The 23,462-nt window shown below is 46.8% G+C and overlaps 3 protein-coding genes across 6 annotated transcripts in view; 2 read left to right on the top strand and 1 right to left on the bottom strand.

Moving 5' to 3' along the window:
* LOC118275732 (integrator complex subunit 1) overlaps nucleotides 1-16,165 on the bottom strand; it is a 28,366-nt gene extending 12,201 nt beyond the window's left edge. For both annotated transcript variants that reach the window (XM_050695458.1, XM_050695459.1), the window contains exons 1-24: nucleotides 15,869-16,165; nucleotides 15,497-15,666; nucleotides 15,070-15,339; nucleotides 14,669-14,804; nucleotides 14,338-14,431; nucleotides 13,998-14,136; nucleotides 13,197-13,402; nucleotides 12,501-12,663; nucleotides 12,115-12,261; nucleotides 11,754-11,951; nucleotides 11,087-11,233; nucleotides 9,798-9,970; nucleotides 9,544-9,696; nucleotides 9,305-9,458; nucleotides 8,948-9,153; nucleotides 8,170-8,380; nucleotides 7,486-7,556; nucleotides 7,088-7,268; nucleotides 6,797-6,973; nucleotides 4,996-5,149; nucleotides 4,451-4,682; nucleotides 3,898-4,064; nucleotides 3,541-3,716; nucleotides 3,272-3,445 (exon numbers count right to left, since the gene is read on the bottom strand). In XM_050695458.1, coding sequence (XP_050551415.1) covers nucleotides 3,272-3,445; nucleotides 3,541-3,716; nucleotides 3,898-4,064; nucleotides 4,451-4,682; nucleotides 4,996-5,149; nucleotides 6,797-6,973; nucleotides 7,088-7,268; nucleotides 7,486-7,556; nucleotides 8,170-8,380; nucleotides 8,948-9,153; nucleotides 9,305-9,458; nucleotides 9,544-9,696; nucleotides 9,798-9,970; nucleotides 11,087-11,233; nucleotides 11,754-11,951; nucleotides 12,115-12,261; nucleotides 12,501-12,663; nucleotides 13,197-13,402; nucleotides 13,998-14,136; nucleotides 14,338-14,431; nucleotides 14,669-14,804; nucleotides 15,070-15,339; nucleotides 15,497-15,666; nucleotides 15,869-16,019 — 4,050 coding nt within the window. In that variant the 5' untranslated portion in view covers nucleotides 16,020-16,165. The remainder of the gene's footprint in view (nucleotides 1-3,271; nucleotides 3,446-3,540; nucleotides 3,717-3,897; nucleotides 4,065-4,450; nucleotides 4,683-4,995; nucleotides 5,150-6,796; nucleotides 6,974-7,087; nucleotides 7,269-7,485; nucleotides 7,557-8,169; nucleotides 8,381-8,947; nucleotides 9,154-9,304; nucleotides 9,459-9,543; nucleotides 9,697-9,797; nucleotides 9,971-11,086; nucleotides 11,234-11,753; nucleotides 11,952-12,114; nucleotides 12,262-12,500; nucleotides 12,664-13,196; nucleotides 13,403-13,997; nucleotides 14,137-14,337; nucleotides 14,432-14,668; nucleotides 14,805-15,069; nucleotides 15,340-15,496; nucleotides 15,667-15,868) is intronic.
* A 183-nt stretch (nucleotides 16,166-16,348) lies between these two features.
* On the top strand, nucleotides 16,349-17,615 carry LOC118275838 (ATP synthase-coupling factor 6, mitochondrial). The gene is made up of 3 exons (XM_035593931.2): nucleotides 16,349-16,515; nucleotides 16,664-16,809; nucleotides 17,366-17,615. The coding sequence occupies exons 2-3, from the start codon at nucleotides 16,664-16,666 to the stop codon at nucleotides 17,532-17,534; spliced, it is 315 nt and encodes a 104-aa protein (XP_035449824.1). The 5' UTR covers nucleotides 16,349-16,515; the 3' UTR covers nucleotides 17,535-17,615.
* A 3,962-nt stretch (nucleotides 17,616-21,577) lies between these two features.
* The window catches only part of LOC118275826 (AMP deaminase 2), a 41,868-nt gene continuing 39,983 nt past the window's right edge, over nucleotides 21,578-23,462 (top strand). For 2 of the 3 annotated variants that reach the window (XM_050695442.1, XM_050695449.1), the window contains exon 1: nucleotides 21,578-21,762. In XM_050695442.1, coding sequence (XP_050551399.1) covers nucleotides 21,654-21,762 — 109 coding nt within the window. In that variant the 5' untranslated portion in view covers nucleotides 21,578-21,653. The remainder of the gene's footprint in view (nucleotides 21,763-23,462) is intronic. The other variant, XM_050695450.1, reaches the window with a different exon arrangement.

Genomic DNA, 23,462 nt, shown 5'->3' with positions numbered 1-23,462 from the left:
ACCTGCATGACGGCGGGCGTGCCGCAGTAGTGCGCGACTAGTTACCTGCATGACGGCGGGCGTGCGGTGCGGCAGCAGGGCCCGCAGTAGTGCGCGACTAGTTACCTGCATGACGGCGGGCGTGCCGCAGTAGTGCGCGACTAGTTACCTGCATGACGGCGGGCGTGCGGTGCGGCAGCAGGGCCCGCAGTAGTGCGCGACTAGTTACCTGCATGACGGCGGGCGTGCCGCAGTAGTGCGCGACTAGTTACCTGCATGACGGCGGGCGTGCGGTGCGGCACAGTGCCGCAGTAGTGCGCGACTAGTTACCTGCATGACGGCGGGCGTGCCGCAGTAGTGCGCGACTAGTTACCTGCATGACGGCGGGCGTGCGGTGCGGCAGCAGGGCCCGCAGTAGTGCGCGACTAGTTACCTGCATGACGGCGGGCGTGCGGTGCGGCAGCAGGGCCCGCAGTAGTGCGCGACTAGTTACCTGCATGACGGCGGGCGTGCGGTGCGGCAGCAGGGCCCGCAGTAGTGCGCGACTAGTTACCTGCATGACGGCGGGCGTGCGGTGCGGCAGCAGGGCCCGCAGTAGTGCGCGACTAGTTACCTGCATGACGGCGGGCGTGCGGTGCGGCAGCAGGGCCCGCAGTAGTGCGCGACTAGTTACCTGCATGACGGCGGGCGTGCGGTGCGGCACAGTGCCGCAGTAGTGCGCGACTAGTTACCTGCATGACGGCGGGCGTGCGGTGCGGCAGCAGGGCCCGCAGTAGTGCGCGACTAGTTACCTGCATGACGGCGGGCGTGCGGTGCGGCAGCAGGGCCCGCAGTAGTGCGCGACTAGTTACCTGCATGACGGCGGGCGTGCGGTGCGGCACAGTGCCGCAGTAGTGCGCGACTAGTTACCTGCATGACGGCGGGCGTGCGGTGCGGCAGCAGGGCCCGCAGTAGTGCGCGACTAGTTACCTGCATGACGGCGGGCGTGCGGTGCGGCAGCAGGGCCCGCAGTAGTGCGCGACTAGTTACCTGCATGACGGCGGGCGTGCCGCAGTAGTGCGCGACTAGTTACCTGCATGACGGCGGGCGTGCCGCAGTAGTGCGCGACTAGTTACCTGCATGACGGCGGGCGTGCGGTGCGGCAGCAGGGCCCGCAGTAGTGCGCGACTAGTTACCTGCATGACGGCGGGCGTGCGGTGCGGCAGCAGGGCCCGCAGTAGTGCGCGACTAGTTACCTGCATGACGGCGGGCGTGCCGCAGTAGTGCGCGACTAGTTACCTGCATGACGGCGGGCGTGCCGCAGTAGTGCGCGACTAGTTACCTGCATGACGGCGGGCGTGCGGTGCGGCAGCAGGGCCCGCAGTAGTGCGCGACTAGTTACCTGCATGACGGCGGGCGTGCGGTGCGGCAGCAGGGCCCGCAGTAGTGCGCGCCTAGTTACCTGCATGACGGCGGGCGTGCGGTGCGGCAGCAGGGCCCGCAGTAGTGCGCGACTAGTTACCTGCATGACGGCGGGCGTGCGGTGCGGCACAGTGCCGCAGTAGTGCGCGACTAGTTACCTGCATGACGGCGGGCGTGCGGTGCGGCAGCAGGGCCCGCAGTAGTGCGCGACTAGTTACCTGCATGACGGCGGGCGTGCCGCAGTAGTGCGCGACTAGTTACCTGCATGACGGCGGGCGTGCGGTGCGGCAGCAGGGCCCGCAGTAGTGCGCGACTAGTTACCTGCATGACGGCGGGCGTGCGGTGCGGCAGCAGGGCCCGCAGTAGTGCGCGACTAGTTACCTGCATGACGGCGGGCGTGCGGTGCGGCACAGTGCCGCAGTAGTGCGCGACTAGTTACCTGCATGACGGCGGGCGTGCGGTGCGGCAGCAGGGCCCGCAGTAGTGCGCGACTAGTTACCTGCATGACGGCGGGCGTGCGGTGCGGCAGCAGGGCCCGCAGTAGTGCGCGACTAGTTACCTGCATGACGGCGGGCGTGCGGTGCGGCAGCAGGGCCCGCAGTAGTGCGCGACTAGTTACCTGCATGACGGCGGGCGTGCGGTGCGGCAGCAGGGCCCGCAGTAGTGCGCGACTAGTTACCTGCATGACGGCGGGCGTGCCGCAGTAGTGCGCGACTAGTTACCTGCATGACGGCGGGCGTGCGGTGCGGCAGCAGGGCCCGCAGTAGTGCGCGACTAGTTACCTGCATGACGGCGGGCGTGCGGTGCGGCAGCAGGGCCCGCAGTAGTGCGCGACTAGTTACCTGCATGACGGCGGGCGTGCGGTGCGGCAGCAGGGCCCGCAGTAGTGCGCGACTAGTTACCTGCATGACGGCGGGCGTGCGGTGCGGCAGCAGGGCCCGCAGTAGTGCGCGACTAGTTACCTGCATGACGGCGGGCGTGCCGCAGTAGTGCGCGACTAGTTACCTGCATGACGGCGGGCGTGCGGTGCGGCACAGTGCCGCAGTAGTGCGCGACTAGTTACCTGCATGACGGCGGGCGTGCGGTGCGGCACAGTGCCGCAGTAGTGCGCGACTAGTTACCTGCATGACGGCGGGCGTGCGGTGCGGCACAGTGCCGCAGTAGTGCGCGACTAGTTACCTGCATGACGGCGGGCGTGCCGCAGTAGTGCGCGACTAGTTACCTGCATGACGGCGGGCGTGCGGTGCGGCAGCAGGGCCCGCAGTAGTGCGCGACTAGTTACCTGCATGACGGCGGGCGTGCCGCAGTAGTGCGCGACTAGTTACCTGCATGACGGCGGGCGTGCGGTGCGGCAGCAGGGCCCGCAGTAGTGCGCGACTAGTTACCTGCATGACGGCGGGCGTGCGGTGCGGCAGCAGGGCCCGCAGTAGTGCGCGACTAGTTACCTGCATGACGGCGGGCGTGCGGTGCGGCAGCAGGGCCCGCAGTAGTGCGCGACTAGTTACCTGCATGACGGCGGGCGTGCGGTGCGGCAGCAGGGCCCGCAGTAGTGCGCGACTAGTTACCTGCATGACGGCGGGCGTGCGGTGCGGCAGCAGGGCCCGCAGTAGTGCGCGACTAGTTACCTGCATGACGGCGGGCGTGCGGTGCGGCAGCAGGGCCCGCAGTAGTGCGCGACTAGTTACCTGCATGACGGCGGGCGTGCGGTGCGGCAGCAGGGCCCGCAGTAGTGCGCGACTAGTTACCTGCATGACGGCGGGCGTGCCGCAGTAGTGCGCGACTAGTTACCTGCATGACGGCGGGCGTGCGGTGCGGCAGCAGGGCCCGCAGTAGTGCGCGACTAGTTACCTGCATGACGGCGGGCGTGCCGCAGTAGTGCGCGACTAGTTACCTGCATGACGGCGGGCGTGCGGTGCGGCAGCAGGGCCCGCAGTAGCGGCGCGGCGTGCGCGGTGCGGCGGACGAGTGCGGCGGCGCCGGCGGCGGTGCCGGCCAGCCCCCGCAGCCACACCACGGCGGCGCCCGACATCGCCCCGCCGCCCGCCTTCACGTCCGCTGTCACCAACTGGAACCAGAATTATATACATTCGACACCGCTCCTATTGTTTCCGGCGAGCAGTGGTGTACATAATTACTGATCTAAAACAAAGACTACATTACCGCAATAAGCTCTGAGAAGGCGGAGTCGATGTCTCCGTGGAAGCTGTTGGCGGCGAGGAACACGGTGCTGAGCAGCGGAGACACCTGGTCTGGCTGTAGTGGCACTGGGACCACACAGCTGCCCCAGTCGTCCTCCGGCTCCATCGGCAGCTCTTCTTTCACGAATAGCTTGTCGTCTGGTGGGATACAAATTAAGAAGATGCATTGTGACGTAGGATATATCCTAAATGTCACTTATTTCCTTTCTGTTGATAACTTGTAAAAAGCTTGAGAAAATCGTATTATAAAATATCAAGTTGGTACTATATGTATACTAAAGACTTGAGTAATTATAGACGATACGACATAGTAACGTACCAGGTGGGTACGTGAGCGGCGTGAGCCTGAGCGTGGCGGCGAATGCATGTCCGCCAGTGGCCCCCCTTGCGCGCTGCACGCCCAGCAGCTGCGACATGTACCCGCGCTCCACGCCCAGCCGGGACAGCGCGCCCGCCGGACACGCGTCCAGGGCCGACAGGAGGGCGCTGGGGATGTACAGACGGGGAGATATTATAGATATATATGATGTATAAAAGGTATCGTGACGGCATTGTCAAGGTAAGGTACGTGATCTGGTAATGGTCATGGGAAAAAAGAGAGAAATATTATTAAGAAATTGTTCGTTAGTAGTGGTAGGCAATATAGTATTTAATAAAGTGTACAGTACAAGTATCCAAAGTAGACTACCACGCATGAATAAACTATTGGGATCGCCATCGTAACTAGAGCTCTCTTCGTCCAATAAACTACATATTTGCTAATGTATAGTCTTTGGAAATTAATATTTTCGACAGCTACACAACACGTCACGCTTCTTTACTGCCATCTAGTGAGCAAAGAAATACGAGAAAAAGTTTCAAGAATAGCCTACCTCATAGCTTGCACAGGCATGCCAAAGGTCTGGATAAAGAGAGCCAGTTTAGGCGCGGGCAGGGCTCTCATCCCGGCCTCGAGCAGCGGCTGGCGCGCCGAGCGCACCATGTGCAGGCGCAGCCAGTCCGGCAGCAGGCAGGCCTCCGCCCCCGCCGCCGTGTACGCCACCGGGGCTTCGCTGCCCACCCACACCGACATTAGCCACGAGTACATCTCTTGGTTTGTGTCGTCTGTCGACAAACAATCACATTTCCAACATGTATTATTTTAAAATACAAACATTTTGGCTCCGTTAACTCTTCTCTATCGGGAGATGCGTCGCGTGTCATCGGTCGTGTGTAGAACTATATAGTAGCTTTAAGAGTGAGAGAGTCATACTTCGGCAATGCAAGGCCTGCTCGACCGGGGCGATACTACGGCCTTACAGAAAACTGGCATGAAACAACGCATCATTGTGTCACCGTACGAACTCACTCCCCTCACTATCTTCAATCCTCGTATGACAAAAGGTGTTAGTAAAAATTAAGCTTGTAATATACTTACACATAGAAGGTCCGATGCACAGCAGCTTGACGTACGCGTGCGCCAGCATGAGGTGCATCCGTGCAGTCCGACCGCTCGGCCACTGCACCGACACTCGCTCGCTGAACGACCACGCAGACCCCGCGCTAGCCTCGCAGGCTGCGCCGCTACGGAGCTACAGGGAGATACTATAGCATTAGATAACATGACACTGCACGACCACAGACCCCGCGCTAGCCTCGCAGGCTGCGCCGCTACGGAGCTGCAGGGAGATACTATAGCATTAGATAACATGACACTGCACGACCACGCAGACCCCGCGCTAGCCTCGCAGGCTGCGCCGCTACGGAGCTGCAGGGAGATACTATAGCATTAGATAACATGACACTGCACGACCACGCAGACCCCGCGCTAGCCTCGCAGGCTGCGCCGCTACGGAGCTGCAGGGAGATACTACAGCATTAGATAACATGACACTGCACGACCACAGACCCCGCGCTAGCCTCGCAGGCTGCGCCGCTACGGAGCTACAGGGAGATACTATAGCATTAGATAACATGACACTGCACGACCACAGACCCCGCGCTAGCCTCGCAGGCTGCGCCGCTACGGAGCTGCAGGGAGATACTATAGCATTAGATAACATGACACTGCACGACCACAGACCCCGCGCTAGCCTCGCAGGCTGCGCCGCTACGGAGCTGCAGGGAGATACTATAGCATTAGATAACATGACACTGCACGACCACAGACCCCGCGCTAGCCTCGCAGGCTGCGCCGCTACGGAGCTGCAGGGAGATACTATAGCATTAGATAACATGACACTGCACGACCACAGACCCCGCGCTAGCCTCGCAGGCTGCGCCGCTACGGAGCTACAGGGAGATACTATAGCATTAGATAACATGACACTGCACGACCACAGACCCCGCGCTAGCCTCGCAGGCTGCGCCGCTACGGAGCTGCAGGGAGATACTACAGCATTAGATAACATGACACTGCACGACCACAGACCCCGCGCTAGCCTCGCAGGCTGCGCCGCTACGGAGCTACAGGGAGATACTATAGCATTAGATAACATGACACTGCACGACCACAGACCCCGCGCTAGCCTCGCAGGCTGCGCCGCTACGGAGCTGCAGGGAGATACTATAGCATTAGATAACATGACACTGCACGACCACAGACCCCGCGCTAGCCTCGCAGGCTGCGCCGCTACGGAGCTGCAGGGAGATACTATAGCATTAGATAACATGACACTGCACGACCACAGACCCCGCGCTAGCCTCGCAGGCTGCGCCGCTACGGAGCTGCAGGGAGATACTATAGCATTAGATAACATGACACTGCACGACCACAGACCCCGCGCTAGCCTCGCAGGCTGCGCCGCTACGGAGCTACAGGGAGATACTATAGCATTAGATAACATGACACTGCACGACCCCGCGCTAGCCTCGCAGGCTGCGCCGCTACGGAGCTGCAGGGAGATACTATAGCACAGACCCCGCGCTAGCCTCGCAGGCTGCGCCGCTACGGAGCTGCAGGGAGATACTATAGCATTAGATAACATGACACTGCACGACCACGCAGACCCCGCGCTAGCCTCGCAGGCTGCGCCGCTACGGAGCTGCAGGGGGATACTATAGCATTAGATAACATGAGATTAAACGAGTTCGACTTATAAGTCGGTAATGCACTTGCGACACTTCTGTTGTTGCGAGTGTCCAGAGGCGGCGCAGATTGCATACCATCAAATGATCGGCCTTCTCATTCGTTGCCCTATTCAATAAAAGATAAACAAATAATTCCAAATCCCACATACCTTTTGTAAATAATCATAGAGTATCTTAGTAAGAGAATACAGCGCACGATGCTGTGCGCGCTGCAGCTCGTGCACGTTCGGATCCTGTGCGTCGTGCACGTCGTGCTCGGCGCGCTCGCCCGTGCCCAGTACGTTGCCCATCACCTGCGCTCGTTCCATTATCACCTGGCTCAGGTCCTGCACACAATATGTGGTGATTACATTTGGGTGATAATGGACTTATGATAGTATGAAAGCGAAGATTTGAGAAGTAAAAATAGGACATGGAGGCTATACAGCATGAGTACGTACGAGCACGAGGTCGGTATGGTCGAGCGCGGGCGTGCAGGCGACGTAGTGCTGCAGGAAGGCCACGTAGGCCGCCAGGTGGCGCGGCACGCACTCCACCGTGCACGCCGTGCGCACGCGCAGCACCACCTCCTCGCGCACCGCCTCCCAGTGGGGGAGGGCCCACACCAGCTCCAACCACTCCCTGCACACGTAGGGACGACAATTATCTAACTTGCGATACTGATAAACTTAGAATATATGGGTTACGTTTTCTTGTCCACCAGAGGGCGCTAATGTATAAAAATTCAATGTCCATATTTTGACACTACCTAATTGTTTGTTAGGTATATAGGACCTTTTACTATATCAGCGCCATCTGTTGAGCTAAACACGGCAACAATAGAATTAGAATTACTCACTCGGGACCAACGTCGGCGTTGTAATCAGTTTCAGATGTATCGTCCGAAGATTGCAGCACCAGCTTCAGACCCTACAACAAAGAATTAAAGGGGAACATTGTAATATACAACTTCATTTTCTCATGTTTCGTTACTTATATGAACAGATTGGTCCAAGCAATAACACGGTCATAAAGAAAGTCGGCGGGAAACCACTAAACTTCCCCCACCCTCAAATCTTCAACCCCCAAAACGTTGGCAATGTACTTGTATCTCGTCTCGTTGCAGGATTCCATGGACGGCGCCAATTGTTTACTATCAGGTAATCTGTGTGCTAATTTGTAGCCCTGTGCCATAAAAAACCCTTGGACTAAAATGATGATGACAATTTAAGTGTGGGAGAGCCATGCTTCGGCACGAATAGGCCGGCTCGGCCGGAGTGATACCACGGCCTCACAGAAAACCGACGTGAAACAATGCTTGCGTTGTGTTTCATTGTGTAAGTGAGGTTACCGGAGGCCCAATTCCCCCCTTCCCAATCCCTGATTCCCGAACAACAACCCTTAAATTCCTAACTCCCAAAAAGCCAGCAACGCACTTGTAACGCCTCCGGTGTTTCAAGTGTCCATGGGCGGCGGCGATTACTTACCATCAGGTGATAAGTCTGCTCGATTACCGGTGTGTTTCTTAAAAAAAATAACGTACCCTGTTGGCGGAGGCCCTGGTGGGCGCGTGTGTGTGTGCGAGGCGGGTCATGTAGTAGTGCAGCACGGCGCGCGCGCCCTCCTCCGAGTCGGCCACGGTGCGCCGCAGGTGCCCGCACAGCTCGCCCGCCTTGCCCACCTCCCCGCCGCCCGCGCCCCCGCCCGCGCCCCCCGCCGACAGGAACTCGCACAGGCACTGCACTGGGAGCACGCTGGGGGAAGAAGGAGATTTTATTCATTAGTACTCGAGCTAAAAGTGCTCATAAATAATGATTACTTCAAACAAATGAATCTCATATAGACTCACTTTACCAATTTTTACATTTCTGACTAGATAGGTACAATCACTGCAACTCCTGTCAGTTAAAATAGGCTAGTTTCCTACTAGTCAAATTCAATACTTTTTTCGAAACGTCAAAAACGATATTTTCTATGAATTTTGTATGAAATAGTGCGTTATGACGTCATAAGTTTTTGACGTCAAATAGCAGACTTATTTCTAGAAATTTAGCTAGAAAAAATCGAAAATTAAGTAGTTCATCAAATTTATGAACGAGAGTGTGATTATTTTTTAATATTTTATTGTATTGAAAAGTTGTAATAATTTATTTTTGACCGAGGATACTACCCAATTTGTAGATGATCAACTAATAAGAAAATGCCCCAAGCGTAATGTGCTCTAAGAACAAGAACAAATATCTTATGGACAAACACAATTATAAGAAGAGTTGAGAAGAAATATCATTTCATTGACAACATCAAGTTCATCTGTTCCTCACCTAAGTTCGAGCTGGTCGTGCCTGAGCAGTTGGTGCAGCCAGGGCATGGCCCGGCGGGTGCCGTGCCTCTCCACCAGGTCCAGCAGCAGCGCCGGCTGGCGGCACAACAGCTTGCCCAGCCTCATCTGCGAGCTCATCGCCTGCAGCGTCTCTATGATCGCCTGCGGAGGCTTCCGAGCAGGACCCAGGGGTTCCAAGGTCGTCAGCTACACGGAGAACGGATTACAGTTAGGAGACATACAACTGAGACGTTTGACAGCAGAGAGGAACATATTATAATCCAACAGAAGTTATAATAGTTGATACCGATGTGATATTATTTGAAACTATTATTGGTATGTGGTAGAGCTATGGTACCTGGCTCAGCAGCCTGGAGTTGTGTTCATTGACGGGCATCTTGGAGTTGCTGGCGGCGGCCAGGTGCGTCTCCAGCTGCAGTATGGCGGCCCGCTCGGCCTCGGCGCGCTCCGCCTCCGCCGCGGTACTGCTACTCCATTCTATACTCGGCTTGCTGCAGGGGAAACAGAATTCAGGGGGAGTTCAGGGGACTATGTTCAGATGATAATATGTTTTTGAATGGTCATGGGTTTACTTACTTGGTGATACACATCTCGATGAGGGCTCGGAGTGTGGGATACATGGCGGCGGCGCGCTCTGCGAACTGCTGGGGGTTGTGGGCAGCCAGCATCGTCAGCAGGATCCAGCCGCGCCAGTACAGCGACGTGATGGCCAGCGCGGGAGGGGTGTAGCTGGGGGACACAAGTGGAAGTCAGCAGGATCCAGTGATGGCCGTCTGTCAGTCGCTCAATCCCCATGAATAATGTTACATGTATAGATCCCTGGTACTCACCCGGTCGGGAGCGTAATATTATCCGGAGGGTTGAACTGACACAGTTGGAAGATGTAGTCGGCTATCTCCAGCTTGTCCACCTGCAGGGGGTTCTCGTCGGCGGGCAGTGCGCATGCGCGGCGCACCAACTGCTCCACCAGCTCGAACACCTCTGCCGGTGACACTGGGATGTCCTGCGATACATGGTATAATGGTATGGTTTGAAGAATTAGAGAACATACTCTTGTTAAACAAAAAGGAGGAGGTTCTCAATTCAGCCGGTATGTTTTTTTTTTCTATGTATGTAGTTGTCAATCAGTATAAAAGCACAGGTAATGACATTTGCCGCGTTAATTGTTAAATAGTACTCATGATTATGGATCCCTGGCATGCTTTGAAACTAGTCGAGTAACTTCGTCGTAACAGTTAAATAAGTAAGCTGTACTGCTGACTTTATATAATTACTTATAACCTACAACCCAACACCAAAAGAAATACCGAAACAGGAAAATCAAAAAGACAACAAGAAGGTGAAAAGAAAGTGAGAAAGAACAGCAGTGCGTCTCATGTGGTGCAGGTGAGAGTGAGAGAGACAGACATACACAGCTGGTGACTCACTTGTCTTACCTTGGAGAGGCCGATGAAGATGACGAAAAAAGTGAAAAAGAACAGCAGTGCGTCTCATGTGGTGCAGTGTAGAGTGAGAGAGACAGACATACACAGCTGGGCGACTCACTTGGCTTACCTTGGAGAGGCCGATGAAGATGACGAAAAAAGTGAGAAAGAACAGCAGTGCGTCTCATGTGGTGCAGTGTAGAGTGAGAGAGACAGACATACACAGCTGGCGACTCACTTGTCTTACCTTGGAGAGGCCGATGAAGATGACGAAAAAAGTGAAAAAGAACAGCAGTGCGTCTCATGTGGTGCAGTGTAGAGTGAGAGAGACAGACATACACAGCTGGTGACTCACTTGTCTTACCTTGGAGAGGCCGATGAAGATGACGAAAAAAGTGAGAAAGAACAGCAGTGCGTCTCATGTGGTGCAGGTGAGAGTGAGAGAGACAGACATACACAGCTGGCGACTCACTTGTCTTACCTTGGAGAGGCCGATGAAGATGACGAAAAAAGTGAGAAAGAACAGCAGTGCGTCTCATGTGGTGCAGTGTAGAGTGAGAGAGACAGACATACACAGCTGGGCGACTCACTTGGCTTACCTTGGAGAGGCCGATGAAGATGACGAAAAAAGTGAGAAAGAACAGCAGTGCGTCTCATGTGGTGCAGGTGAGAGTGAGAGAGACAGACATACACACCTTGGAGAGGCCGATGAAGATGACGCGCAGCAGCGTGTTCTGCGGCAGCGGCGCGTCGCAGCACAGGCGCAGCGTGGCGGCGCGCTCCGACTCCGGCGGCCAGTTGTCCACCTTGCTGTACGACTCCGCCGCCTCCACGAACATCACCTGCCGGGGGGGAGGGGGGGCGTTTACTTTGTAAGTGCCTTTGTAAGGTTGGGAATTCATAATACATATATTGCTCACGTTTCACAGGTTTTATCAGTAATAAATGCGAAATTGGCTTTATAACTTGACTTTATGACTTTATAATATAAAGTCAATTTCGCATTTTTTGCAGATATGCCAATATATTACTAGGTGAGCGATATATTGATATCATGACTTTTACTGATAAAAGCTTGAAATTAGGGCCTTAATCCAGCTGTGGACATTTTGGCTGATGATTACAGGAAAGTATACGGTGGTATTTTTCTACCTCTACCTCTACAATCGACGTAGATTTATCTAGAGACGGTAAAAAGTAGGATACCAATTTTTAAACATTAGTTTCGGAGTCATTAACACTCTGTAATTCCGTCACGACAAAAAAAAAATTAAAGAAAGAATAATTTCTGTTTATCTCGGTTTTAGCACTAATACCACAGTGTCAAAGTGCCAAGTTAATTTATTATGTTATGTACAATACCTTATTCAAGGCGAGTTGGTAGTCATGTCTGCTAGGCCGGTACAGCGGCATGGCGGTGTCCAGCAGCCAGCCGAGGGCGGAGGCCTGGATGACGCAGATCTGCTGGCGGTACTCCGGCAGGTGCTTGCTGTGGGACGCCGTCACCAGGCAGCAGCAGCAGAACAGGTCTGCTATGGACGAGAACGCACGCTCTCGCACCTGGAACAAGTCGTTTGTTTACAGAAGTGTATATTTTGGTGTCATATAGATGTTCTTAGCATAGGGGGATTGATGATGAGTTTGATAAAGGGTAGTATGATAAGTGTATGGATGGTGAGTCTGTCTAAAGATAAATGTGTGACAATGAGAATGAATGCCTTACCTCGGGCGGCGGTTCGTGTGGCGGGGGCTGCGCCAGCGCGCGTGCCAGCGGCAGCAGTGCCTGCGCGTCTGCACGCGCTGCACGCACCACTTCGCGCGTTAACGCGCGTAGCGGACGTAGGTAGTCTTCTGGACGGAGAACTAGCTCCTGGAAAGTTCAGATTAGTTTGAGATTTGATTGAGGACAATAGAAAATTGAAATAATTAAAGCAGTGCATTTTATTTCACCATACAGTAGGGAATTTTAATGCAAATCTTTAGCACAAATTAAATTATAAAGATCCAATTTAACATGGTCTCGCTTTGTATGATATTCCCGCACAATCACAGGTCAACTTATACTGGTATTGTATAGCTTGATGTGTTAAACATGACTATACAACGTACTTGGTAGGTGTCTGCCATGGCGGCGGGGACCTGCTGCGGCTGCGCCTGTATGAGCGCGGCCAGCACCGCCATGTTGTTGGGCGAGCGCACGTTGGACAGCTCGTTGTAGATCGTGTGCGTCACCACGCTGCGCAGGAGTGGCGGGCTGTCCGACACCATCTCTCTGGGGGACATAAACATAGCTCAGTTAAATAGGTAAACTATCATTGTCATCAGTTGAAAGACGGCAAACGTTGAAAATACTTAAATATTAGAAGTAAAGATGTTACAGCAAACATTCTCGTAGTGGTTTTAAATCCACATCATATGGTGTCCAAAGCAATCTAATAGCGTTTGGGTATGATTTGAACTTAATCAACAGTAGAAATATGTCCACTGCTTGAATAGAGGAATGAGGAATTCATTCACACATATATAAAATTTTAAAATTCTAATATATAAAATTCTCGTGTCACAGTTTTCGTTGCCGTACTCCTCCGAAACGGCTTGACCGATTTTGATGATTTTTTTTTGTGCGGCCAACATCTATTTTTCATCCCCCTAAATGTTAGGGGCAATACAACCCTATTTTTATTAATTTTCCGCGGACGAAGTCGCGATCAGAAGCTAGTATTATGTATTGCTCAAACTACAGATTAATAATATCTAGGTATGTCTAGAAGTCTTTATCATCATCGTCATCTTCATCTTCCTTACCTAAGACAAGCCTGGTAGGCCGCCTGCAGCGGTTTGGTCTTGAGCCGCATGCGCGCCAGCTGCGCCAGGACCTCGTGGTCCCTGGCCGCAGTGGGCCCGCAGGCGTCGCAGTTGCAGCACACGTAGGCCAACAACTCTTGCGCACAACGCCACAGCTTGCCGGAATGCAGCCACGCTTCGAGACGAGACGCTGATATCATACGGATCTAACGACAATTTGGTGGACTTTAGTACAGAGAAGATGCTTTGAAAGGTGTTTGTATCTTTCAAATTCAAATTGTTTATTCGTGATCCACAGGTTACATAATGGTCTTAGGTAATAATCTTAGGTCTTAGGCTCATGCCGTGATCCGCCACATAGGGCATACAAATTATATAGTAAAAGTAGAATAAAGTAAATTTTTATACAAAATCAAATAACAATTACCAAACATGTCAATATTATAAATGAAAATATAACAAGAAACAATTCAGACACAAAAACATATGGGTAGCTAATAGCTACCAATATGAGCTAATATCACGTCAGAAAATCACAAAGACTGTAGTAACATCGTTCTGTCAGAAAAGTGGTCAATTTATGCTTGATCTTTAGAATAAAAGATACTAGTCTACTACCCTAATGTTAATTTATAAATTGTATGATTGGCGCGGTTTCGATTACCACATGTAGCATCTGTGATGTGGGGTGTCATGTGAAATTGAATGTTTGTAAACGCACCCCCGACACAGGAGAAAATCCTAGTGTGAGGCAACATTAAAATAAAAAAACATTCAACTCTATGATGTGACGATACGCACCTCTGGGAAGCCGCACGTGGCAGACAGTAGCTTGAGGAATCCCTTGCCGATGGCGTCGGGCGCCGCCGAGCGACGCTGGATCTGTTCCTTGATGGCTTCCAGGACGAGTGTCTCCACCGCCTCATAGCTACTAGAATACCTGTAACCACAACATAAAAACAAGTGAACTTGATGTTAGGACATTAAAGTAAAAAAAGTTAATTGATTCTTAATTTTATGTACTTGCAATAAAGTTGAAAGTCTATTAAATATGTTTGATACTTTGGGCTACATAGTCTGGACCTAGGCTATCCAGTATTTATAATAATAAAAGCTAATATTGTAAGGATATTATTGTTACCTTGGAAACACCGAGTATTCCAGCTCCATATTGTCTGGGTCTTCCTCTGTACTACCCATTAGCGGGGAGCCCGACCCTGATGGAGACATAGTTCCTGTAAATAAGAATAATAATAAATACCATCTGGCCATATACCACCAAGAGCGATGTGTATGTTTTTTTCTCCATAAAGTACTCAGTCAGGAGATAATTTTATTGTATTATTGTCTTAGTGTGAGTGTAATTTTCATAGCTTACCTATTACAGAGATTGCTTGAATCATACAAATACAAAATTAATTACATTTCCTCTTATGAACATGGTATTTATCTAAAAACATCAGAGAACTTACCCAAGGTGTTATCAGTGGGTATGAGGTGTGACGGTGGCTGCTTGGTGCTGAACGCAGTCACCACATTCTCCACGAAGCATTTGCACCATGAACATTCCACCCAGCAACGCTCATTCAGGGCATCCTCGATGTAAACCTGAAGAGACAATCATGACCAAATATATTTTCAGATGTACTGGAACCTACTTTACCATCTGTAATACTGTCCATATTAATTATTAAACTCTGATTTGCAGTAGTGAAGATGCAAGCAAGACACAATATTTAGAAGGTTAAATAGCAATGCACATGTGGCACTATTTGTTCAATAACTGATTTAGAAAATAACCTCTTAGAGACATTATGTATCAGATGATTCCAACAAGAGATGATGAGATGAGCATAGTAACTCAAACACAAACCTTAATAAATATATCAGGCCAGTTGTTGCTCTCCCTGTGTCCAGCGTACAGCATGTTACACGCCAGTATATACACAAGTGGATTCCCTTTGTTCTTGAATGCAGCTCCTTGTTCCCTCTTCAGTAGCGTACAGAGGCTCTGCGTGACCGTCTCATGTGCAAACATGTTCGGTCGTATTTTGGTCAGGTATAGTAAGCCCATACATAGTATCGGGTCTGGTTTGGAACGCTGGGATTTGAGGAGACGTATAGAGCCTGTCAGCAGGCCTAACTGTAAAGAAAAATACAGGTTTGTATGTATTATATGGTATGTAAAGTTATTTGTGGTGTTAAAATAGATTTACTTTAAAAATACTATGTTTTGGTTAATAAATTAATAATATACATAGCAGTAAGGTTGCAATTTATGTTTAGACAACAGTTCATACCAGCTTGTCAGAGTTATGTGTGTCCAAAGCCTGTAATACATTAGGCACCAGGTCTACCGGGTCTACTTCAAGAGATGTGCCCCCAACTGCCTCAGCAGGTGAACCAATCCTCGCACGCTTGCTGGGCGGCTGGCTTCCAAACCCTGACGGTTCTCTTTTGCGTTCTACACCTGTAATTATTAAAACGAATATATTTTGTGCAATCTAAGTTATATAATTGTCTTGGACAGTACATTTTACAAATAGGTAGCACAACAATATAGTGTCATTAGGAGAGCAAGCTTAGGAACATTGTAAGGAGAGGCTTGAGAGGCATGCATTTTTTCTCATGAAGAAACGATTAGAAATCTCCAAAGCAATGGTCGTACGTACTACTGGTAGAAGGTTTATGGATGTTCCTCTTCTCAGGGTCCCTGGAGACCACCACAGTGGACTTACTGCCCAACGCGAAGATATCTTGTGGGTGCTGCGGAGCCTTGCTCTTAGCTCCCCGACCCGCTGAAGGCATTTTTCCTCTGTCCATTCTTTAACCCAACATATGTATAGTCCAGTTCTTGGAATTTAATATCAAAGCATCTGTAAGCAAATTTCACTTATAACCGCAGTTATTATTTATAAAATCGTGCGGCCAAGCATCGATCGAGTCGACAACAAAATAAACTGAATGACATTGACAACAATGCATTGACATTGACATATTGACAATTATTTGACGTTTGTATAGTGACGGCAGACGTTTGACATGTTAGCTTTTGCGCACGAGCAAAATTATAATTTTATAGAGAATTTCTTAAAAATATATTAGAATTCTTTATATTATTTACTACCTTTGTAATGTATGTGAGATTTTATATTCAGAAACCCCGATAATTTAAAAACTATTGTTGTGCATTACATTGTAAATAGGCATTTTATGTTATTGTCTGTGCCACAAAAAATATTCTTCATCTGATCGATTAAAAAATTCTACTCCACTGTCAAACTTGTCAAAAGGGCCAGACAAGCGCATATACGAAAAGGTACCTTATTCAATTATTATCAGTGATTTTGGATGTAAAACTTTATAAATATATAATTTAGGAGTCTTTAAATCATATTAAAAGTGATGGCTGCGAAATTTTGTGACCGAAGTTATGTAACTCTTATAAGAGGTTATGTTGGTTTCAGATGCTCACTTCCAGGCTATTGGGTGGTGTGAAGGTAGCACAGACCTCTGTGATGGTCACCAGGAACCTGGCGGCCGCGCAGAAGGCTACTGACCCAATCCAGCAGTTGTTCCTCGACAAAATCCGCGAGTACAAACAGAAGAGCGCGTAAGTTGAAGTAACTTTGACCTTCCAGCCAAACCAGCTTAGATAATCAGTATATAGGACGCTGGTAGAAATTAATGAAGTGTGATTTGCAGATGGCATTAATGTGATTATAATGTTGACAGCATGTAAACATTGAGACTAATGTTTGATTCATTGCAAAATTACCAGGGCCGATTGTATAATAAAAGTTGCCTCAAAAGATCCTAACGTAAAATGTGTTACGCTTATTGTTGTCACATTAAATTAAGATGCAATACAATTATACACATGTTTATCACATATAAAAAGTGGGTATGTGCACATTTATCTTACCTCTTTATGGTATAAGAAAATTTATATTAATAAGTGACAAACACAGCATACACTCGTGGCTGTATTTTTTACATTCAGATTCAATAATAAAATAATAGTACTGAATTGAGTGCATATTCAAACGTCAAACACAGTCAAATGATAGTTAATGGTCATGACCATTAACTTATACAAAATATTATAATTAATTTAGTATGTCTCACGAAAGTTACAATAAAATTATACAAAATATGTTCAATTCCAGTGGTGGCAAGATGGAAGTCAGCCCGGCTATTGCTAAGGAAATGAAACAGGAGTTGGAGAAGCTGGAGAAGCAGTATGGTGGTGGCTCCGGAGTGGACATGACCTCATTCCCTACCTTCAAATTCGAGGAGCCCAAGCTGGACCCCATCAACGAGACGGCCGCCAAGTGAACACCTACTGGTTAACTAGAGAATGCTTTGTCATGGTATATTTATAAGTGTATAATAAAATCATTGGATTAGACAGTCTGAGTATGTGTTATTTTCTTTGGAACTTCGTTTTATTGTAGAAATTATTTGGAAACTGCAATAAAAATTATAAATATTAAATCAAAAAGACAATAGAATGTAATGATTGATAAATGCTAAAATGCTAAAAAAAATATGTTAGTAAAACTACAAATTACTAAAATGCAATAAAGTAAAATGTTGGCTACTATCTATTATGCATTTATTAAAATGTCTCCTTGTATCTACCTAGCTATACCTTCATAACAAGCTCTGATAAAGTTCAATATGATTGTTAATGGGACAATCTTGACATCTGGGATCAATTAACTCATGTACTAGTATTCAAGTATTTATTGCATCCATAATGTACATAGGTGTTAGAAAATACAGTATTAAGTCACAATTATGGACCCTGTCGGGCACAGTATACTATTGAAACGTACGGTAGTAAAACCTATCAAATAACAGATAAAGCAAGTTATTTCAATAGTAAACAAAATATTTGTTCCTGAAATTATAGGTACATAAAAGTCCGTGCCAAACTATAATATACAAGCGCCTACAAAATATTCTTAGCAATGTTACTTAAGGCGCGGTGAATAGACAACTTTTATGTATTTGAGGGGGTGAAGCAGGTGAAGTGGGTCTCGTGTACTGAGGGGTGCACCGTGCAAATGTCATTGATACGCGTATTCCATTTTATTTAGGAGCGTAATTTCGCTTCTATAGTTTCATGGACGATTGGCCCAGTGCGTTGCTGTCTAGATTCGCGTTCCGTGATCCTTAAGATCGAATCTCATTACTCGTATTAGTTTTTTGTTTTTTTATTTTTTCAATATTATGTTGTATACATTTTTATTTTATTTTTATTTTATTTTTTTATTAGTTTTTTTATGACTAAAACCGAAATCGAACAATAATTTACATAAACTTACTACTACTATAGTTTTTGCGCTAGTGACAGTTGCCTGTATGACGTTGACGTCTCTCAGTACCACATGATTAGGGATGGACATTAGAAAGATCTTTTTTTATCGCTATCGATACTCGCAGCATACATTGAATTCTCTTTAATTTTGTTATTAAAGTGTGTTGTTTAGTTGTGCAGTATATCTGCGTGTATATAATGTCAATATACAGATACAGATTCAGATGATCCTGACTCAGATAATAATATGACTTTGGACGAATAAAAAGTAAATAATTTTTCTTAGCAACTTTTTAACCCATCTTATAATGTTCCGTTGTTTCATCAACATAATTATCCGTTCAGTGTTTTGTCGGTATTAGGACAGGGTTTTTTAAAAATAAAAATTGAACTACGCACAATATTTGTTTTCTATTCCAAAAAATCATCGACATCCTATCCATATCCATCATAGCAGTACATCTCATCACTAAACACGTCTATGGTGTTACGTATCGCGTCTGTATCGCTACAAACGCGCGTCGACGGCGCTTTTAAAAAACGTGGTGTGCATAGGCCCTTAGACGCAGTAGGCACTAATCTTTTAAAAACTAAAAAAGGGACAGGAGGATATATAAATAAAACACCAATATTAGTATAAAATATGTATTATTCATCTTCAATAATTAGGAGAATGTCATCAAAGAATTGTGTAGGGGGCGGGGTATGTATATTTTCTTGGTATCTTTCCCAATTGAGATAATGGTAACCATATTATACAGGCTGAGATGCACACCACTGACGAATAACTGATAAAATCGCCACTTCTTCCAAGACTCTTCTGCCAATAGAGTTACTGCGACCAGTCGCAATCGTACAATTATTTACACAGCGATCCATGTCGTCAATATCCGATTGATAGGCTTAAACAGTTGTCCAAAATAGAGAGTCAGGTAATTTAGAGATGCAAGATCCGTCAAAAGTCCTTTATAAAGCCGAGGTCGTGGGGTTTAACAATAAAACATGGAAAATACGTGCGCACTCAGAACGAAACACAACGAACGAGTGTCATCTGTCAATCGGTGACTGACTGATGTCAGACAGAAGTGTTTTAAGAAGTTTAAATCACAGAGTACGTTATACATACATTATTTTACATACATTATTACACAACTTAATTTAAGTTTTCTCGCTTCCTAGATAGAAACAAGGTACCATATTTTGTGATTTCCCTTAGAAAAATATGACGGTTTTTTTAATATAAATTTCAACTAGTTAACTGCTGGGCGCAAAAGTCCCCTTCTCCTTTCAAGAATGGTACGGAACGTTACTGAATGTTTCTTCTGCACCATGCTACGCGGTAATAGTATATGAAAAAATTCATTGTATTTACACAACTTATAATTCAAATCGATTTCGTACAAAAAAATATACTGATAACCCAACTTAGAAAAAGCTAATTACAAAATAAAATATTACAAACAACAAAAAGATATGTTAGTGAATGATTATTTTCTGAGCGGCGATTGACACAAACTGACATAGGTCCACCAAGCAGCGCGCCTCAGCGGTCACTGCCGGTCCGCGTAGGAATGAAAGAGAAACGAATAGATGTCATGATCGGACGACGTTTTGTTCGATTCGTTCTGAGTTATTTATCATGAATTATATTAATCCTTACAAATATCTCATTTCAATCGACAAATAAATAAGGCAGATCCCTTTATTATTTTAAATTACGTCACTGTTATTAATTTTATTAAGATATGTTCATAAATAATATAGTTACAATGGCTAGAATTTCAATTTAAGTGGTTAGTTTATGATTTTTTTCTATCGAGAAAATTTATAGAAATCGTGTTTTGAAGAAGGTGGTCCATTCATAAAAATGATCAAGATTAACATATATTTTTTTTGTTGCTCTAACATGTAAACATTGGGCAAAAAAATCTGTTGAATCAATCCTATTTTGACTATGCACAGCGCCTTAAAAACACCTTGCTAATTTACTTAGTGAAGTACTATGTAATGTAACTTGTGACTCTTGTTTTATTGAGCGTGACAGTATAAAATAATATAAGTATAAAAAATATAACTACACTACATACTACTAAAGAATGTTACACATTTAGAAATACGCCCTCTATCTTTAACTTCCTTGCTGTTGTTCTCGTTTTTATCTTGAGGGTCCAATATGAGCATTTTCTATGCAGTACGACGGCAAACGGGTAGCCGGATCATCTAATGGACATCAGCAACACCAAAGGAACATAATAATTAATTTAGTATGTCTCACGAAAGTTGTAATAAAATAACATCAAAGATGTTATATACAAGGACGTTACTGACCATTTTGGGGGAATTGATGATTGAGTGGGGGAGGAAAGGGGATTCTGGAAACTATGTCTAGTCAGCAGACTTGAGGTTTTGGCACGCAAATTAGAATATGCGATAAGTACGTTTAAAATTGTTTTCATAATCAGTATTTTAAAGTGCGCGCTAACTAGTACATGCAAATGATTTTAACCGTTCAGTGTTTTGTCGGTATTCGGACATATATGACAACATTTTTCAATTTATCTTGACATCGCATTTCTAATACGGATCTTATTAGAGTCGAGTTATCAGAACACTTGACTTTGAGAATGTTTTTATCTTGATATTAACACACCAGGATTTTAGGTGAGTAAGTACTTACTGAGAAATATTTAGCTAGGTATTTCTTTATAGATTAGTTTTGCTGGAATGATATCATCAAGAGAAATGTTATGTTTATTCGTTTAAAATTTGTATCACAAAGTCTAGTTTATTATGGGAATTTATAAACAAATGTTCTCTCGACGCAGCAGTTAATCATGTGAACGTGAACTGCGGACAGATTCGCGCCCATTCATTCGAGTCTAATCCTTCTGATGTTGACTCAGCAATGGTATCAAAAATAATTTTATATAAAAATACGCAGTAAACATTGAACCATATCCACCAATGAGGAGTTAGACGTGCGTTCTAAACTTGACAGTGATTGGTTTAATTTCCGTCAAGCGCTTGAAATTTTCCCGCTAGTTTTGTGCGACGCTGTTTCCAGCCAGTCATATCGGAGAACCGGAGGGTTGCCGACGCATGACGCGTGTTTTCATGTGAATTTTGTCGTTATGGCGACCGGATTCGTGGGCTCTACGAAGAGTTTTCCATTTTCATTCGATGTGGATGTAGAGGATGACGAGCAGGGCAGGTCCACGCCGAGGCTCAACAAGCGCATCGGTGAGTACTCACCTTGTGTTGCATATATCGGCGTATGAATAATGTTTATGTTCGTATTGAAGGTTTAATTGCTCGGTTTGTGTAGATTATGGTTTAAATACACCAATAAATTGTACTGATATTTAATTTTGGAACTTGTCAATGTGATCTTGGTTAGCCTGCAGTTGTTTTTGTAACATTGATTGTAAAGCAATAATGGAAACAACATTTTTTCACAATCGACTTTTCATGTTTTCTGTGTAACCTAAACTTATCTTGGCTGTAATCTAAAACTAACAGTAACATCTGCGGAGCATACCGTGGAGAATTACCTTGGCCATAACACGAGTGTCGTGTGAGCGGATTGAAATATCACACTTGGTTTGTTTCAATTTACTTGACACTCATAATAATACTCCTCCGGTCTCCGGAACACTTCAATGCGGCAGTGTCTTGTTTTGTTGACGTTACCCGGCCGAGTACGGTTGCACACCGGGCGGGCTGGGAGACCAATAAGCCGGGAGCTTCGTATTTTTCCCGGGTTACTCGATCGATACTCGCTCAGCTGACTCGTGTTGCGGACCATATAACTAGAACATATATTCGTATGTATGTAGGTACACTACACACATAGCATTCGTAGCTATGTTAAAATTTCCGTGTAAATTGAACCGTACGTACTTGTATGTAATACAGGTAAACTGTCCCTGTGTCGTACCGACTCCGAGAGGAAAGTTTGCAATCTCATTTATATTCGAGTCGCGAGCCAAGCAATTTACAGGATTACTTACCTATGCTTTCAGTCATTTCAGGTTGAGATATTAGAAGATTTTACGACAATACCTATTATTTTAAGATTCACCAATAAATCTGCAGATTAGTATTACAAAATAATGTTAATTAGTCAACCCTAAAGATATACCTACGAATAAATGATTCAAACTAAAAAAAAAAGATTCTAAAGCTCCCCCAGTTGTTAGAACCGGTACCTACATTTGTCCATATTCACATGGTCACAAATTCGAAGGTCATTCAACAGTGCAGAATGCAGGACGGTCCCAAAACTGGGACACACCCGGACCAATGCCCTATAAACCCAATTATTACTACAGTAGGTCGCCTCCACTAGTATTTGTATGATTTTTAAATTACCCATTTCAACAGCCTTCGTGTCGTGCCTAAACGAAATTTTAATGCAAATGGTCCCTTATACATTATGGATGTACTTTTTTTTTGAGGGGGGACAATCATCCAATGTCTTCTCTCACCAGGGCGAGGTGAGAGGGAGTGTCAGACTCTTACTCACTAAAAACCACCCCGTTGCTACTCCTGCTTGTCGAGCCGGAGCCCCGGTAAGCCCACTAGTTATGCCGCAGTTCTGGATCAGGATTGTGCCTGTACTAAGGTTACTTTCTCCATCTATTTTATTTGTTGTAAACTTGTAACCTACTACATATCAAGTAGTCTAGACTATGACTACTGACAAACATGTCGAAATGTCAAAGAATTACAAATTAATGTCCTTCCATTCCTCTAAGAGGAAGATTGCTTTTTAGCGCTCTAATTCTCCGCGATCCGCAACATAACGGATTTATAACAACAGCAATGCATCACTTTGCTGAACTCAGGACTATAGAAATACTAATTATTGTCTCTCTCGGTTACTTTTACAGGCTTTTAGGCCTTGCTAATATTGTACTCTAGTAGTTTACACAGCATTA

The sequence above is a fragment of the Spodoptera frugiperda genome, chromosome 8 (genome assembly GCF_023101765.2).
Source record: "Spodoptera frugiperda isolate SF20-4 chromosome 8, AGI-APGP_CSIRO_Sfru_2.0, whole genome shotgun sequence".
NCBI classification, from domain to species: Eukaryota; Metazoa; Arthropoda; class Insecta; order Lepidoptera; family Noctuidae; genus Spodoptera; species Spodoptera frugiperda.
The sequence above is the reverse complement of the archived record's forward strand: the minus strand, read 5'-3'. Positions and strand labels throughout refer to the sequence as shown.